This window comes from Astyanax mexicanus, chromosome 10 (assembly GCF_023375975.1).
Source record: "Astyanax mexicanus isolate ESR-SI-001 chromosome 10, AstMex3_surface, whole genome shotgun sequence".
NCBI lineage: Eukaryota > Metazoa > Chordata > Actinopteri > Characiformes > Acestrorhamphidae > Astyanax > Astyanax mexicanus.
Window position 1 is genome coordinate 49,326,605 of NC_064417.1, and position 18,450 is coordinate 49,345,054.

At 32.9% G+C, this 18,450-nt stretch overlaps 1 protein-coding gene across 1 annotated transcript; it reads right to left on the minus strand.

Annotated features, from left to right (window-relative positions):
- Positions 1-2,981: 2,981 nt before the first annotated feature.
- Positions 2,982-9,211, minus strand: foxa (forkhead box A sequence). Its single transcript, XM_007254458.4, has 2 exons — positions 9,019-9,211; positions 2,982-4,626 (listed from the first exon to the last, which is right to left on the minus strand). Exons 1-2 carry the CDS (start codon positions 9,073-9,075, stop codon positions 3,400-3,402), a joined length of 1,284 nt encoding a protein of 427 aa, XP_007254520.4. The 5' UTR covers positions 9,076-9,211; the 3' UTR covers positions 2,982-3,399.
- Positions 9,212-18,450: the final 9,239 nt, after the last annotated feature.

Consider the following 18,450-nt stretch of genomic DNA (forward strand, 5'->3'; position numbering starts at 1 on the left):
TTTCTTTGCATTATTTGAGGTCTGAAAGCTCTGCATCTTTTTTTTATTTCAGCCATTTCTCATTTTCTACAAATAAATGCTCTAAATGACAATATTTTTATTTGGAATTTGGGAGAAATGTTGTGTGTAGTTTATAGAATAAAACAACAATGTTCATTTTACCCAAACATAAACCTATAAGTGTGTATGAGTGCTTTAGGGTTAGTTCTGTATATAAAACTAAACTATAAAATCAGATTTGTTCCAAAATGATTAAAAAAAAAAATCTTAAATCGTAAAAACAAGATTTTATGTGAAAATAAAACTTCGTGAAGCAAAAAACCTTAAAAAGAAGATTTGTGTAATGGACTAAACTATTGGTCTTTTTCACACACATGTTTCACATACATGTTTTTACATGTGAAAAGACCAATAGTTTACTCCATTACACACATTATTGTTTTGCAAATAATATTTTTTTTTAGGTGAAATTGTCTGCTTCACTAAATTTTATTCTCTCATAAAATTTCATTTTTTAATTTACGAATTAACAATTTTTGTTTGATTATTTTGCCACTATTCCGATTCCATACGGAATCCAACCAATGTTCTGGTTCCAACCAATTTAACAATTCTAATGCTTCAATTAAATCAATTAAATGTTTTACATTACATATAACTGGTTCTGATATGATTTCTAGAACTAAATCTTAAAATACAAGTTATTAAATTAACGTTGTGTCAGGATTTAACCTTAAAATATATATATATATAAAAAAACATGAAGTATCTGCTCAATCTGCTGAAATTATCTGATTAAATTTTGGCATTAAATTTTGCATTCAATCTGGGTTCTTATGGGTTAAAAAATATTTTTTTACATACAGCAATGAAAAAGTTTTTCAAAAACTATTTCAAGTAGAAAGTCATTGGCATTTAAACATTTAAAGTTTCAGTTCTACCCATAACAACTGGTGCAACATCTGTCTCTATCTGTAATAAATAGTTTTTTAAATACAGGGATTTTTATTACACCCTGAAATTGTTGGACTGTGTTCCTTGGTTACAGAAGGGAGGAATGTAAGCCTGGAGAGTCGTTCGTCTGTTCACATGGACAATTCTTGCCCGACACCGCCGGTCATGATCATTACCACCCACTGCACTGCTCTGCTCTGCACTGTCTACTGCGGGCAGTTAAAAGTAATAATGCCAACTTTTATGTATTCCAGTTACACACACTGTAAATCCTAATAATTTAATATAGTCTCAAATTATTTAAGATGATTTCTTGCCTCAAATGAATTAAGTTTTCAAAAATATTTTCTTTTTTTAGTATTTTATAATATTGTATGTTAGTTTAGTTAGTTACTTTAAATCCATCCATGTTATCCATGTTAAACTTTATGTATGTAAAAACGTCAATTCGGCATTTTTTAAAATAAATAAACTAGTTTTATTTCAGTGTTTATTTAGTGTTTTATTTGATGCACTGGTTCTAGTCCTTGCACAAGTCCTTGCAATAATTAGCATAGCTTACGACAGCTATTTTTACTTTAAACAGCTATTTTTACTGATATGGACATTGTTTTTAGATATTTTTAGTAAGTAAATGAATAAATAAATACAAATTCTCAGTCGATTTGCATCATAAAATAAGAGGGACACTGAACCTAGAGATTTGTAAAGAGTCTATGATAAGTATGGCTGGATGATATGGATTCAAACTTATGATCTGCTGGCTCTTAACAATTAGGCAGTTAGACAGTTGCTCCACTCTAGAGCTTAGAGCTGTGCACGTGGTGCTATTATTTATACAGTATACTATACAAACTCTATGTATAATTATCTTGCTTATATTATCGCAATATATCCCAACATATTGAATTAAAGGCAATGAATCTCAACCTTCATTCGCCAACTTATAACTAAACTACAGTATGGTTGTAAATTACGTAAGATCGCACAACAAGAAGAATGGAATCTAAAGTGCAGATTTAGGAAGATTTTGAAAGAGATTATACATACAGTAAGATCACAAAGGCGTTAATAGAAACATCGAGAAAATTTAGAAAATAAGACATTTGTTAGAGGTAAAAAATACAGGAAAGGGTATTTTTATGTAGAACACTGCTATGCAAAATTAACATTTAATTTGTGTAAACTTGACAGATTATTATTGTAATTTAGCAGTGATTTCAATCACTGTAAATTAATTTACATTTTTTTTCAGTAGAGTTATTTACTTATCGTCTGTAATTTTAACAGGAAAACTCTGGTAACCACAGCTGCCAGCGTTTTCCTGTAAAAACTAGAGTTTTTGTTTTTACAGTGTATCCTTAAACCTTGTTCATTTATATTAAGATAAGATAAGATAAGATAATCCTTTATTAATCCCACAATGGGAAAATTTACAATGTTACAGCAGCACAGAGGAAAGGACAGAGAAACAGGTCAGGAAAAAATATAAACAAATAATAATAAAACTATGTATACAAAAAAAAAATATATATATATATATATATATATATATATATATATATATATATATATATATATATTAGAGTAGAGGAAAGTCATTCAGTCCTTATTCTTGTAGCGTAATGTACTGATGTTCAGGCCTGTAGATCACTGTTCGCATTGTTTTAATTTGTTGTTTTAATCATTTGGAGATCGGTTCTTAATAAACATTTTTCTTAAAGAACAGGTCTATGTTTCTTCAGTGTTGCAATGTTAGTTAACATCATTCTGAACAGATTTCGCTCATTCAAACAGCCTGAAAATGTTTTTTTTTTTTAAAGCTCAGTTTTAACGCTCTGCTTGCTAAAAAAAAAATGTCAGGTTTTAATCAGGCTCTGACTCATAATGACAGTGTATGAGGCGGGTTGGGCTCGGGCAGAATGTGGATATTTTGGGCACAATCTAAGCTCTAATTGAGAATCGACACAGATGGTGAGTTTGTATGGTATATTGCTGCCTGGTGAGAAAAATCCAAAACAGCCACATTTTAGTTTTTGAGGACGAGTTTATTATCTAACATTTTCAAAAATATTTACAGCAAATATAAGCATGTTAAACAAGTTGAGATCAAGCTGAGATAAATGTACAGTTGGGATCATCTTACAAGGTTCTGGGCACGGACAAACCTTTAAATGGTTTCCTTTAGAATGGTTCTTTCTTTCTTTTTTACCTTACGTGAAGGTTCTTTAACTTCTTTACTCATCTTCACACTCTTTATACATTTTATTTTTTAAAAATTATGTAAAGAACCTACACATAATATAACATATTTCCCAGAACCTTTGTATTGTATAAAGGATTTTTTAAAAGCTTTTAGAAGCAAAATGTTCTTAATTTCATTGGTTTGCTTCTCAACAACCTTTTCAGTCACGTTTACTTGGAAAAAGTCTACAAAGCAGTGCTTCAGGAGGAACTTAGAACCGGAACAGAACACATACTGAGTCCAGAGTAGTACATTGAGTCTCCTGAGTACGAGGGTTCCTCCCTGCTGGTGAGGTACGGGTTGTAGTGGTGGATGTTGGAGTTTGAGGACGGGTAGTAAACTGGGTAACTCATAGGGTTCATATGAGGTTCGTAGCACTGGAAGTCCATGAGTGGTTGCATGGTTAGTGGTTGGTGAAGGTAGGGCTCTCCATGGCTGGAGGCTTCCATTGGACGGGAGCTGGCAGTGGTCATGGTGGGGAATGGGATGGTGGGCAGATGTGTGGTTGAGGGGTCTGTAATTGGAGGTGGGTAGGGGGTCAGTGTGTGGATGGAAGGCTGCTGTAGAGGCGAGGAGCTGGAGGGTGACTTTGGCATTGGGGGGCAGTCCATTGGAGGGCAGTTCATCGCTGGTGGTGGTTGTGGTTGAGGTTGTTGGGCAGCTGCTGGGCTGGGAAGCTGCGCCGGTGTTGGAGAGGCGATGGTTGAGGTCATTGGTGAAGGGATGGACGAAGCAATGGACGAAGAGATGGAAGATGGATTGATTGACGAAGCGATAGGCGACTTAACTCCTGGCTTCTTCTGTTTCTTGCCCTCCTCCTTCACCGCCTCCCCTTCAACCTTCTTGGACGAAGTCTTGGTTCCAGATGGCGACGTATCTCCTGCGCAACGGAATCGCTTCTGCCGACGCATGTAGCATCCGTTCTCGAACATGTTCCCTGAATCCGGATGGAGGGTCCAGAAGGAACCTTTCCCTGGAGACTCCGGCGATCTAGGAACTCGAATAAAGCAGTCGTTGAAGGACAGCGAGTGGCGGATGGAGTTCTGCCACCGCTGCTGGTTCTGCCGGTAGTAGGGGAAGAGCTGGCGGATCCAGTCGTAGATCTCGTTCAGGGTGAGCTTCTTGGTGGGCGACTGCTGGATGGCCATGTAAATCAGCGAGATGTAGGAGTACGGAGGTTTTGAGTGGCTGAAGGTTCGTCGGTACACAGATTTCAGATCGGGAAACTCTGGAGCGCTGTGGTCTTGCTCTGGACATCTCTGTTGAGGATGTTGAGACAGGACACTGGATGTACCTGAATGTACATCAAGTCTCGAAGGGTCGCCTCCTGTCACGGGGTCTCTCTGTGGTCCGAAGATTTGGTAGTGATGCTCTGGAGGGGAGTAGGGTCCGGTGCTTAATCGGACGCTTTCTGTTCCGCAGTAAACCTGAAAAAAGAAGACATTCGTCCATGAATAACAGAAAATAATGTACTGCACAGGTAGAGTTTGGTTAACCAAAGTCAGAAAAGTGTCAATGTACCCTCAATGGTACATCTCAATCCTTTAGATCCAACTACACTGAAAAAAATTCTGAGTAAAATTTACAAAAAAAAGTTTCGCAACTTTCTGCATTCGCTTTTTTTTAAGTAAATTTAATTTCAGATAAATTTAAGTAACTTTAACTCGGTTTCTAGACTTAAATGTTACATAGAGTAAATAAGTGAACTGAACTTCAGTCAATCCTTTCTTTTTGTAAACTTTACTTCATTTATTTTTACTGATTCAATCCTTTCTTTTTGTAAACTTTACTTCATTTATTTTTACTGATTCAATCCTTCCTTTTAGTAAACTTTACTTAATTTCTGCATACAATATTACCTAATTACAATTACTTAATTTATACAATATTACTCAAATAATGTACTATACATAATATTATAATTCCTGAAATTTAAATATTTTTAGTTAAAACACACATATCACACTGTCTCAACACATGTATGGCATGTTACATTACATGCCATTACATGCCATCCATGTGTTGTTAAAAAAAATGATTACATGCCATCCATGTGTTAAGACAGAGTAATATGTGTGTTTTAACTAAAAATATTATATATTTTATGCATCAAAAATTATTTGAGTAATATTGTATAAATTAAGTAATTGTAATTAGGTAATATTGTATGCAGAAATTAAGTAAAGTTTACTAAAAGAAAGGATTGACTGAAGTTCAGTTCACTTATTTACTCTATGTAACATTTAAGCCAAGAAACCGAGTTGAAGTTACTTAAATTTATGTGAAATTAAATTGACTTAAAAAAAGCAAATGCAGAAAGTTGTGAAACTTTTTAAAATAAATTTTACTCATCATTTCTTTCAGTGTATTTCTGTTAAACAATGGGGAAAAACATTTTTTTCTGAAAGTGTACAATATTTTCAAACATTATCATTTCGAAATTTTACTTCATGATCATCATCATTTTGAGATTTAATTTTATGTAAGCTTTTTCAGACTTGCTCTGTACAGAAGATAATCAAAGATAATCATTCTGCCAGAGAAAACTTAAAAGCTAACAATGTGCTCCTGAAACGGGTTGTGCATCATGACAATGACCTTTGATTGCCCGTCTGTTGCTTGGTAAGCATTATGATCATTATCATTTTGAGATTTTACTTTATGTAAGTCGAGCAGTTGAGCTCCTGATTGTTTTTATTCTATTTTATTTTATCTTTATTTTTATTTATTGTAAAATAACTCTTTGGGTGTAAACTGGACCGTGAGAATACCATTACGTTGCACCTCATGTACCACATGTGATGTAAAATGACAATAAAATCTCCTTGAATCCTTGATCTCGCTGATCTTTGATGTCGATTGGGATCCCGCCACCTAACGGCAGCCCACACCTCCTCTAAGAGCCCCGGGTCTGGTTCTATTACCCCTCGGCGGTGTGTAACTCCATGTAAATATATTCGGGCCACCCACCCTGCTGATAACCCCATTATCCTGCTAGGCCGCTCAGTCCTTTCAGCCCTGTTTTGTTCCTTTTTAAGTCACTCACCGGCCGGCATTATTGCTGTTTCATGTCAGAGGGAGTGACAGAGGGCTCTTTTGAAATCTGCCTGCTGTCCTGTGTTGTCCATTTTTTTGCCCGTGCATTGTGGGTAATAATTCTGCCCTTTTAACTCCCTGTGTCCCGGCCTTCTCCTCTAATACGCCGCTGGTTAAGAGGCCGTGAGACGTGGAAGTCACACACCAGAAACGCCCAGCACAATCACAGAGTCCATCAATGAAGTGCATGCAGACCACACACATACCACACACACACACACACACACACACTCCCGCATGGGAAACCTGCAGCCGCGCAAAAACACAGGCCACTGATGTTTTCAAATGTAACAATAACTTAACTGATAATTGTTTTATATGATTATATAATATTTATTATATGTATTAACTATTTAAATGTCTAAAATACCATTATAATTTTTTCTTAAATTGAATTAATTAATTGTTAATTCATTACTTTTTTTTTTGCAAGTTTTCATTTCATTTCTTATTCACATTTTTAACACTGCATGAATTAAAGCTTAAATGTATTTTGCATTGATTTCTAAATATTTGGTGCATTTCTGGTAAACATTATCCTCTACATGAAGGTCATTTAGATTATTTTAATATATTTTTTAAGATGATTTAAAAGATGTTTTGAGAGTTAAAAATGTACCCGTGTGTTTTAACCTGTTTACCTGTGTTTAACTCTGACTGGTCACATGATTTACTTCTAAAAGTTACTAGTTTTTTACTTACAGAACTGAGCAAAAAACAAGGCAAAAACTATATTTTATAATATAATAATTAATATATTATATATAGGGGAAGTAAATTTTCATTTAAAGCATTTGCATCCTTTTAAAAGATGCATCTTTAAATATCATTAATGCATTTATTTGTTTTACAACAAAATTATGTATATTTAAAATATACAAACATGAATTTAACACACAGTAGTGACGCGGTCTAGACTATATCAGGAGGTGATTAGCATTAGCCTGAAGGCAGGAATGAATTTCTGAACTTTTCTAAAGTCAGTTTTTATATTAATCTCGATATCTATTTTAATCTTATTTTACTTAAATTCTATTTTATTATTTTTATCTTTATATTTATCTTATTTATTTGCTCTTTTGGTTGAAACTGGACCGTGAGATTTCGTCTCAGTTTTGTTCCACTTTGTGTACCACATCTGATGTGAAGGACAATAAAATCTCCCTCAATCATTAAATCCAGTAGATTGGAGATTGATAAAGATACAAATAGATATTAACCCTTTCAGACCTGAATTATGTCCAATGATGGAAAAAGAAAACTAAGTAAAAATGCTGTTTTTTGTCTGTAATGCACAGAAAAGAAGTAATATTAGTAATATTCTACTATACATTCAATATAGCAAATAAATCCTATTAACTAAAATATTTAATAGTTTGTTTTATTTCCAATGCATTGGAAACTGTGTATGATATTTTATTTTATTTCATATTGACCTTTTTCTTTCATAAACCGTTTCTAAGCATTAAAAAATAAAACATGATTAAAAAGTGTCCTAAATCAAATTAATTAAATCAGTAAAAATTAGCTGTTACTTTCCCTCAATGGCTCTAGTACTACTGTTTTTTCCAGTGTTTTTTTCTCCAGTGCCTGGGGATAAGCTACTGTTTTATTGGTTTATAAACTTGTTGATTAGCAGGTTCGGGGTCTATTCTGATGAATGAAAGCTCTCAAATAGTGTTTTATACAACAAAACCTTATAGAAAAAAAATGTAGAAAATAGTAATGGGCGCAGGCTCTGAAAGGGTTAAATAAATTAATAAATATACAAATAGATTACAAAAAATAAATATCTTATCATAAATAAACTGTCTTAAAGCATTTCAATAAAGTCCTATTTAAAAGCCATTCTCACAGATTTAATCAGCTTCTCCCACTTTAAAAAAATACATATCGTCAGTTTCAAATGAAAAACAAGTATCTGCATTTTTGTTCATTTTAGTTTAGTACATAATTTGAACACGCTAATTGTCTTTACACTGTGCAAAAATTGCTTGACGAATGGACCAATAGAAATACTTTAAAATGACCTGAAATAAACTGTTTTTACACTGACTTTCATTAAAAGTTTAAAAGTTGTTATTTTGGAGATTTTAAAACTTTTCATTAGACAGCGATGATATAAAGCTCTGGAAAAAATATGAGAACACTTCAGTTTCAGAATCAGTTTCTCTGATTTTGCTATTTAGGTATATTTTTGAGTAAAATAAATATTGTTGTTTTTTTCTATAAACTACAGAAAACATTTATCTCAAATTTCAAATAAAAATATTGTAATTTAGAGCATTTATTAGCAGAAAATGAGAAATGTCTGAAATAACAAAAAAGATGCAGAGCTTTCAGACCTCAAATAATGCAAAGAAAACAAGTTCATATTCATAAAGTTTTAAGAGTTCAGAAATCAATATTTGCTGGAATAACCCTGGTTTTTAATTACAGTTTTCATGCATCTTGGCATCATGTTCTCCTCCACCAGTCTTACACACTGCTTTTGGATAACTTTATGCTGCTTTACTCCTGGTGTAAAAATTCAAGCAGTTCAGTTTGGTTTGATGGCTTGTGATCATCCATCTTCCTCTTGATTATATTCCAGAGGTTTTCAATTTGGTAAAATCAAAGAAATTCATAATTTTTAAGTGGCCTCTTTTTTCAGAGATGTACGGTTACATGGTCAAATCAGCTATTTCTATTTTATTTCTATTCCATATGGTTGATGATGTTACCTGCTGCTGGTAGAATGAAGGCCAGTCCTCTGCTCTCTCCTGCTTCACCCCCATCATCTCTCAGAGCTTCAGCAGCTTCAGCAGATCCACAAACTCTATAATAACTCTATAATTACTCAACACAAATTCTATACTAAATCTATTCAACTCTACACGAAGCCCAGCTTTAGTGTAACTGGGTTCTGCAGGGTCAGATCTGGTAACTGGTTGGAGCTTCTCTCAGGACTCACACTTTTCCCTCCTCTGCTTTCCCCGCCCACTTCTATAAACCACGCCCACTCTGGATTTGCATAAAGCAGATAACAGTGAGGGGGATACAAATGTTTTATTAATCCTTTATTAATCCTTTATTTATCATTAATTTAATTTAGCATGTAGTGTGTACATTCAGTTAGTTAGTTTGTTTAATAAGTTATAAGTTATAAGTTATTAATGCACAAAATATGGAAATATGGAAATGTATTTCATGTATATATTTATCTCTTAGTTCGTTTAATGTTAAATCACTGAGGCTTTATATATTTGCTTGTTTGTAGACATTAAAAGCATATGAAAATAGTATGGGAATAAATATAAGATTGTACTGTATATGTATGTGTATTTATTATTATCTCTATCATTTTTAAAAGAACAAATGACACATAATATTAAACATTATTGATCAGTTTTAAAGAGTTATAAAGTATAATAAAAGCAGGTTTTTAAGTTTTTAACATATTCTGTAGGTTTCCTACAGAAAAGAGCCACAAAAATGTTTCATTTTTGGTTGCTTTACATCTTTTAAGTTTGCTGATGGAAAAAAAAACAACCTTAAAACAGCATTTATTTATCATTAATGGTCATCATTAATTAAGGTTGAGATTCTGTATCAACATTGAATTAAAGTTCATATATTAATGGTTTGAATCTACACTCACATTAATGCTTTCAGAAATTGATATTAATTATTCTTATTTAATTATTACAATTATTTAAACACAGTACAGGCTATAAGAATAGAATACAAACAAAAATAAACATATTTAATATAATTAAAGCTTAATACAAACCACACATATAAAACCATAACATTAAATCAACGTAAAATCGATGTGCACAAATAAATCAGTTCTGAAGTTGTTTTAATGCATTAGAGAAAGAAAAATGATCACAGATTCAACATTGTACTTTTTCTATCTGGTTATTAATCAGTTTAATATATTTTATAGGAAATAAAAGCACTGAAGTTTTTAATTCCTTAGAATTGCTACAGAAGGATCCCGCTGTTTTAATGTTATCTGTACATTTTATTAAATCAATTTTGGATAGGATATTTTTTGTATACATTTATATGATGCTTCTTTCATATATATTTTTTTTAAATCTACAAAAATACAGTACTTGTTTCTATATGACTATTCTATATCGTTAGTTATTACATTTATATATTTTATATACTTTTCAGGATAAAGTGTGTGTGTTTTGTGTTTGTTTCCCTTTCTTTATAACTAGTATAACTGAATATAATTAACTGTTATTGCAAAAATATATTAATTAATTAATTAATTAATTAATTAATATTTACATATTGTCACTGTCCAATGAAAAACAAGTATCTCCAAAACAGCAGGTTTACAGGAGAGAGAAAAAAAACTTCTTCAATGAAAGTCAGTGAAAAAAAAGAGTTTATTTCAGATAAGTATTTCTATTGGTCTTTTCATCAAGAAATTTTGGTGCAGTTTAACCTCTTGAGACCCTATGTCCTCGTATGGACATTACATTTCTGCTTCTGTGCACCATGATACTTACATATTTTTTGAAGTATTGACCCATTGGGCTCATATGGAGACACTATCCGTACCATCTAGTGGTCACATGACATTACATTCAATTGATTAAAAAAAAAAAACAAGATGATGGAAATCCCAGTCAAAATTTTCTACAGCCAGTCCAGACAGAAACATAGGCTTGGTGAAAATTTGCATTGAAATTTTAAGTTTAAAGTTTATTTACTTAGTGTAGAAAGCTAAGATGTAGTTTTTGGACAAATTGGGTCATACTGATCACAAATGTCAAGGATAAATTTTATATGTTAAAATAAACTGCTGACCCCATATGAGGACGATGTTTTTGTACAAGAAGTTGTTTTTTGCAAAAACACAATTTAGTTTTTATACTAGTTTTAAGTCCTACTATTCTCAAATAGCTAGAAGAAATAAAAAATGCACACAAAGCAAAAGTCCAGGTCTCAGGAGGTTAAGGGACAATTAGTGTGTTCAGATTATGTAGTAAATAAAAAATCTACAAAAATGGAGATACTTGTTTTTCATTGGACAGCGCATATGTTTATATTACATATAGGTACTTGTATAAGCACAGCAATTCATTTTATTTTATTATTAATTTCATTTGCATATTGCATTATTAATAAGACTATTAAATTAACAAACTTTTCTTTTTTATTTTGTGTTATTTTCTGTTTCCTGTTAGAAGCAGGGAGCAATATGTTATCACTCGTTTTTTATTCGTTTTCAATTCCTCTCCTCCTCTTTCTCCTCTTTCTCCTCTTTCTCCTGCTCCTCCATTGTGAGAGACAGCTGTTGGGCGGGTTGGGGGTGTTGGGTGTCATTTTTATTGGTGAAAAGCAAACATTTACTCTGCAGACTATTTAAAACCACCCCCCCTCCATCCATCCATCCACTCCCAACCACTGCCTCCCTCCCTCCCTCCCTCCCTCCCCCTCAACTCATTACCTCTGAACCAACAAACTCTAACAGAGCTCAATATTACAGCCCATCTCCTCCTAAATCACTCCAGTTATAGCAGATCTAGCCCTGTTCTAACTCTTAACCTGCTATAAAAAATACTTTATTACTTTACATAAGTGGAAATGTAGGTTATCTATAATTTACTCAAGTAATTATTTTACTTTTTCACACAATTATCTGAACTCTCTGCTCATTACATTAAAAAAAAAATAGCCTCGTTACTCCTAGTTCATTTCAGCTCGTTTTCATTCCGGCTTCTCATCGTTCAATAAAAACCCTATCCAGATAAATCGGTACCACTTTAAAATAAGACTTCCTTTATAAAGGGGCCTAATTCAGCGAAACACTGACGAAGGAAGGTGCCTGCCTGATGACCCCTGAGAAGAGCTTGCACTGAAGTTTGTGTTAGAGTTTGGATGAAGGGGATTGGTGTGGTCCTGCTCTTGTAATAATTTGTCTCATGAGTTTTTGTAGACGTCTGAGTACTTGGCAGTTGAGGCACGGACCATGAACATAGTTCGCTATGCTTCTGGATTCTTGTCGAGCCAGTATCAGATGGTAGTGGTTGCTGTGTTCTGCTCACGCAACTTATAATGTGATTTATTGTGTGTGATTGTGCTTAGGTAAGTGTGTTGTTGCCATAGTTAAAGGAAGTGAGCTTAGATTAAGGAGGGATTCTGTTTGTTCATAGGTTATTTTTTGGTAGGTCTGTTACTTGGCAGTTGAGGCAATGGACCATGAACATAGTGTTAGGCTGTGCTTCTGGATTCTTGTCGAGCCAGTATCAGATTGTGGTGGTTTTGCTATTGTTGTTAGTTGAGTGAGTAGTAGATCCTGGCTGAGCCCTATGCATAACCCCAGCTGTTAGGTGCAGGATTTGTCAATTTCCTGTATTATATTACTATAAAGGGTTTATTAATAGTTTAAAATTAGTTTATTAATAGTTACTAATTAGGTTGTAAATGCCTTAAAAATCATTAATAATCAGTTATAACACATATGTAGAAAGGGCAACAATATAGATGGCTGTGGGTTCACTATTTGGCAAACAACAGGTCATTGTTGCCCTTTCTATGTATGTGTTATAACTGATTATTAATGTTTTTAAGGCATTTACAACCTAATTAGTAACCATTAATAAACTAATTGTAAACCATTTATAAACCCTTTATAAAGGTAGTCTTATTTTAAAGTGGTACCGATAAATCTCTCCATCCAGATAGAGTGAATCTGATTGTGATTGGATGTAGAGAAGTATAAACATATACCATTCCGACTCCCTATTGGTTTATACTGTGATCCATCACACCTGCACACGCCCCCACCCAAAAGACTCAAGAGAACTCCAGACAAACTCCAGTCCAACTAAACTTCTTTTATATATTTATATTCTACTAAAATATATTCATTTACAATCAGCATATATGCAGCTGAAACACTAGGGAGCAGTCTAGTGCATCTCAAAGTATATTATCAACATTAACATTTTAATAATAGAACATTATATTCATTAAAGCTTTTAGAAAAATGTGTGACTCTGTGGGCGTGGCCTAAGCTTTTGTTCTTAATGGCTTTATTATTTCCCCTTTCATTACTTTTACTTCAATACACTTTAGGCGCTCATTACTTCTCTGTAATGCATTTTTTATTAATATAGACTCCAATACTAGTTTACTACCCTAATAATGCAGAAATCAGCTATTAAACATTAACTACTAATCATCAGTAGAGTACACTACAGATCTATAAACCCAGTCTGATTACCCTCTTACTCCTCTATGGCATGGTGTTGCCCTCAGGCAACAAACCACTTTTTTGTATTATTAAGCTGTCCTTTCAATATTTTAAATCATTATTTTTCATATTTGTGGCTATTTTCTTTCATGTACTCACTAAAACAGTGATTTTTAGTTTGTTGCCTCAGGGCAACACTATGCAGTTTAAACACTTGGCAATTAATCTGAAGCAAAGGTTCCCGAAAGCTTTGATTGATGTATTTACGGATATCCACAACTTTTCAAAATTAAAGCTAAAATATGTTTTTCCGCCTAAGTTTTAAATATCATGGATTATAATCAAGAGGAAGACGGATGATCACAAGCCATGAAACCACCAAACTGAACTGCTTGAATTTCTGCACCAGGAGTAAAGGCATACATTTCCATGCATTTCTATGCATGGAAAAATATTCCACCAAATATTGATTTCTGGAAAAAAAAAAAAAAAATATATATATATATATATATATATAGATAGATATCTATTATGTACTTCTGACTCGTACAAACTAAACTTTATAAATATCAGTAATATTAATATTGTAACATAATTTAGATGATATACAGTTCAATTACGAGTTTTGTCTTTATTTTTCTTAATATTATTATTACTGATATTTAAAAGTTTAGTTTGTACAAGAGAGAGAGAGAGAGAGAGAGAGAGAGAGAGAGAGAGAGAGAGAGAGAGAGAGAGAGAGAAAGAGAGAGGGTGAAATTCCATTTACTGTAAATTATTGGTATAATATGATTAGTCAATATTACATTATTGATATGTGGTCCTGATCATGTGACTAGTCAAGGTAGATTTATAGATTTAGGCTATAGGTCTGTAGACCTGGCTGTAAAAGTGATATTATTAGTAGAACATGATATTGATAATGATTGATTAGTATCTCCTAATTAAGTCATAATTTATTTTGCTGCTGTGATTTTGTGTTAACATGGCTCATCACAGCTGATAGTTATACAAATTAATAAATCGAGACTCCAAAAAGCCAATATTATAAATATATAAATATTTAAAAAGTTTTAGGATCAGTAAGTTATAAGTAATTAGTTCCAGTTTAATGCTGGATCTGGATCTGGTCTGAGGTTATTGAGGGTGAGGTGTGAGACAGGTAGAGGTGTGAGACAGGCCAGGAGACAGCTCATTCATTAGCTCAGTAATGAGGAGTGCTTTCCTGTCCTGATTATCAGCTCTAATACTGCTGCTGCCAATCACTGAAGCCCCGCCCACTCTAATCACCTCCTCATATTCATAATCTCTGAGTGCAGGGTGTAAGACTAAAACACACAGATAATTAATAAACACAGTGATTAACTCTTATATCTGATAAAACACAAGCTTAATATATGAAAAAATAAAAGTTTATTAATAAGATAATAACAGTAAACCAGGAAAAAAAACGTGAATACATTCTATAATAATAATAATAATAATAATAATATAAAACCATATCACACTGTAGTCTACTTAAATACAAATACAAATACAGTTTGAGATATATTGGAAGTAGGAAAGATTATACGAATATTTTGGTTTCAAGTTTTCTAGTAAGATTGGTTTACTATTAATAGAAAGATAATTAGTGTGTCATAAATACGGTAATGAAATAATAAAAATATAATAAAAGCGTATACAAATGCTGTAGCTAATAGAAATATATGCTAATGTTGAAGACTTGTTACTATGTATTAAAAATAAATAAATAAATAAATAAATAAATACAGTGGTTAATATTTTTTTCTGATAGAATATAAGCGTACTATGTCAAAAATAAAAGTCCCCTACAATAAACTTTGGCATATATTGGAAGAAAAACGGCTAATATGATATATTCTGGCTTCTAGATTTCTAGTAAGATTATTTCTGGTTTTCTTTTAATGTTTATATAAATATTAAACTACCAAAAAAACAATAAATAAAAAAACAAACATAACATATACCTGTTATATAACTATATAATATTACTATGTCAAAAATAAAAGTCCCCTACAATAAATAAATATATATATATAAATAATGGTGTAGCTAATAGAAATTGGTGTGAATAGGGAAGACTCCTCACTATGTACTTGTAATAAACATATAATAAATAAATACTTATTTACTTTTTATGAATGGGTTTATATGAAGCAATTGAGCAAAATAATAGTTTCTAAATGTTTCATATGTTTATACTGAAAAAAGATAATGTGCCCATTTTCTCTTAAAGCTTATAAACTCTGTAACCCATCAGCTCATCAACCAGCCAATCAGCTCACAGTAGCAGAAATGCAGCACATCTAATATCTGAAAAACGTTTACTGTAGAGAAATGGACACTTATATGTAGGATTTCTTTGCATTTTCAGCAAAACACCTTAGTATACTTTACATAATTAAGGGGAAAATCTTGTCCTTTAGCTCCATTCACCCCCATTCATTTTTAACTCACTCGCGGGCTCCCTCTAGCGGCTTCCAGTCATGTTCTGATTTAACAGGCAACAGAAATACATATCAAAATACATACAAATCTTCTGCTTGGAAACAATTCTTCAAAAAAAATAAGTTTAAAGTATAAATTGATGATTTAAGAGGTTAATCTTCTGAACTCTTGTCTAAAACAAGAGTAAGTCTATTATAAGCTTTATAAATTGTTAAAAAAAATATTAAAAATATCAATTAATAAGAATATATCTTAAGTAAAACAGGTATGAAGAAATATTGGTGTAGCCTATACTTATCAGTTAAAATGGTTAAAAAAAAGAAGCACAAAGTTTTTGTAACCATTTTGCCTAAAGTGCTAGTAATGTCCTGCTCCACCGTAAATAGATTTTAAAAACACATTTAAGGCGAAAACATGTAAATGTATGTAAATGTGACATTACTTATCATAAAAGACTGTATTAGTACATAAATTTGCAATTTATAGGTTTATGTTTGAGTAAAATGAACATTGATGTTTTATTCTATAAACTACAGACAACATTTCTCCCAAATTCCAAATAGAAAAATTGTCATTTAGAGCATTTATTTGCAAAAAAATAAAATAAATAAATGGCTGAAATAACAACAAAAAAATGCAGAGCTTTCAGACCTCAAATAATAATGCAAAGAAAACAAGTTCATATTCATAAAGTTTTAAGAGTTCAGAAATCAATATTTGGTGCAATAACCCTGGATTTAATAATATGCATTAATTTTATGCATCTTGGCATCATGTTCTCCTCCACCAGTCTTACACACTGCTTTTGGATAACTTTATGCTGCTTTACTCCTGGTGCAAAAATTCAAGCAGTTCAGTTTGGTTTGATGGCTTGTGATCAACCATCTTCCTCTTGATTATATTCCAGAGGTTTTCAATTTGGTAAAATCAAAGAAACTCATAATTTTTAAGTGGTTTCTTTTTTTTTTTACAGAGCTGTATATATAAGATTTTTATAAGGCTAATAACACTAACAGCCATATGTGCGAGACTTTCTGTGCACACATGAGGATGAGTTGAGATCTTTCATGGCAGGGCTTCCAACTGATTTTAACTCATTTTTCAGCAGGATAATGCTCACCCACACACAGCCAGGGACGTCTCCACCAGATTACAACACCTCCTTGTCCTGCCTGGTCTCAGGATTCATCAACAATCCAGCATTTATGAAGCAGCTCGGACTCACCTTCAGCTTCAACCTACGAGTGTAGAGCTACAGGATCTACAGGTCCAGCTGCAGCAACATCTGTGGGTAAATGTGCTGCAGGATTCATACAGAACCTGTAGAACCTCCACCGTACCCAACCATCTCAATCTCATTTTGTATCCAGGCTTTTGAAGCCTTCTTTTTGTCAGTGAATGTATGAAAACTTTCCATGATTTGGCTTTAAGAAACTTAACCCTTGTGTGGTGTTCATATTTGTGTTACTTGTTTACTTTGTTACTTGTATTTAATTCAGCAAAATTAAGCAATTTTACATTAAAATGCTTTACACATGCTTGCTTCACCTAAATTGCAAGCAATATAAACAGCTTACATGGTAAATATTTGCCCTTTACCTTTCTTATGTTACATTTCTTTTAAAAAGTGCTACTCTTTTTTTATTAGTTTTTTTAATAAAATGTAAAAGAAAATGAATTAAACTCAAGATATGAGTAGAAAATTAGTTTAGTTTCAAATTTACAAATGAATCAATGTTTATTAGCCCTGGGCCAAACATACTGTATGTAATATAAATGTGTAGGGGGGGGGGGGGGGAGGTGTACAGTGTGTGTTTATTGAAAATGTGTTTTGATATATGTTTTTCACAAAAAATGAGCCAATGCCAATGAGTTTGAGTTAGAAAAAATATTTTTTTTGTATCATTTGATGAAAAATGAAAACGGGTCCCACAGACCCGAACACCACACAAGGGTTAAATAAAAAATTTCCATTTAATTGCATGTCTTCAATAATGCATTAATAACATAATACATACAATAAAATATGGCTTTGAGTGGTCTTGAGGTCTAAAGTGCTACCACTATGATTGGGAGATAGCTGGTTTGAATCCTGGTCATGCAGCTTTCCATCAGCTGCCGGAGCCCTGAGAGAGCACAATTGGTCTTGCTGTCTCTGGGTGGGTACAGTAGATGGCCCTCTTTCCCATCATCACTCCTAGGGTGATGCCGATCAGCACAAGGCTGCGTCTGTGAGCTGATGTATCAGAACCGAGCCGCTGCTCTTTCCTCCAAGCGTTAGCGCTGTGATGCTACTCGGCAATGCTACAGCATCAGCAGCAGTTCAAAAAGAGGCGGAGTCTAACTTCACATGTATTGTAGGAGGCATGTGCTAGTCTTCACCCTCCTGGTGTTGGGGCCTGATGAGTGCGTTGGGTAATTGGCCGTGTAAATTGGGGATAAAATAGGATGAAATAAATAAAATGAACCAGTCTGAAGA

Excerpts from the sequence above, each read along its gene's own strand:
- foxa (XM_007254458.4), bottom strand. The coding sequence starts at position 9,075 with ATGATGGGGGTGAAGCAGGAGAGAGCAGAGGACTGGCCTTCATTCTAC. Across the intron at positions 4,627-9,018 it reads CTTCATTCTACCAGCAGCAG|GTTTACTGCGGAACAGAAAG; the intron begins GTAACATCATCA and ends TTCTTTTTTCAG.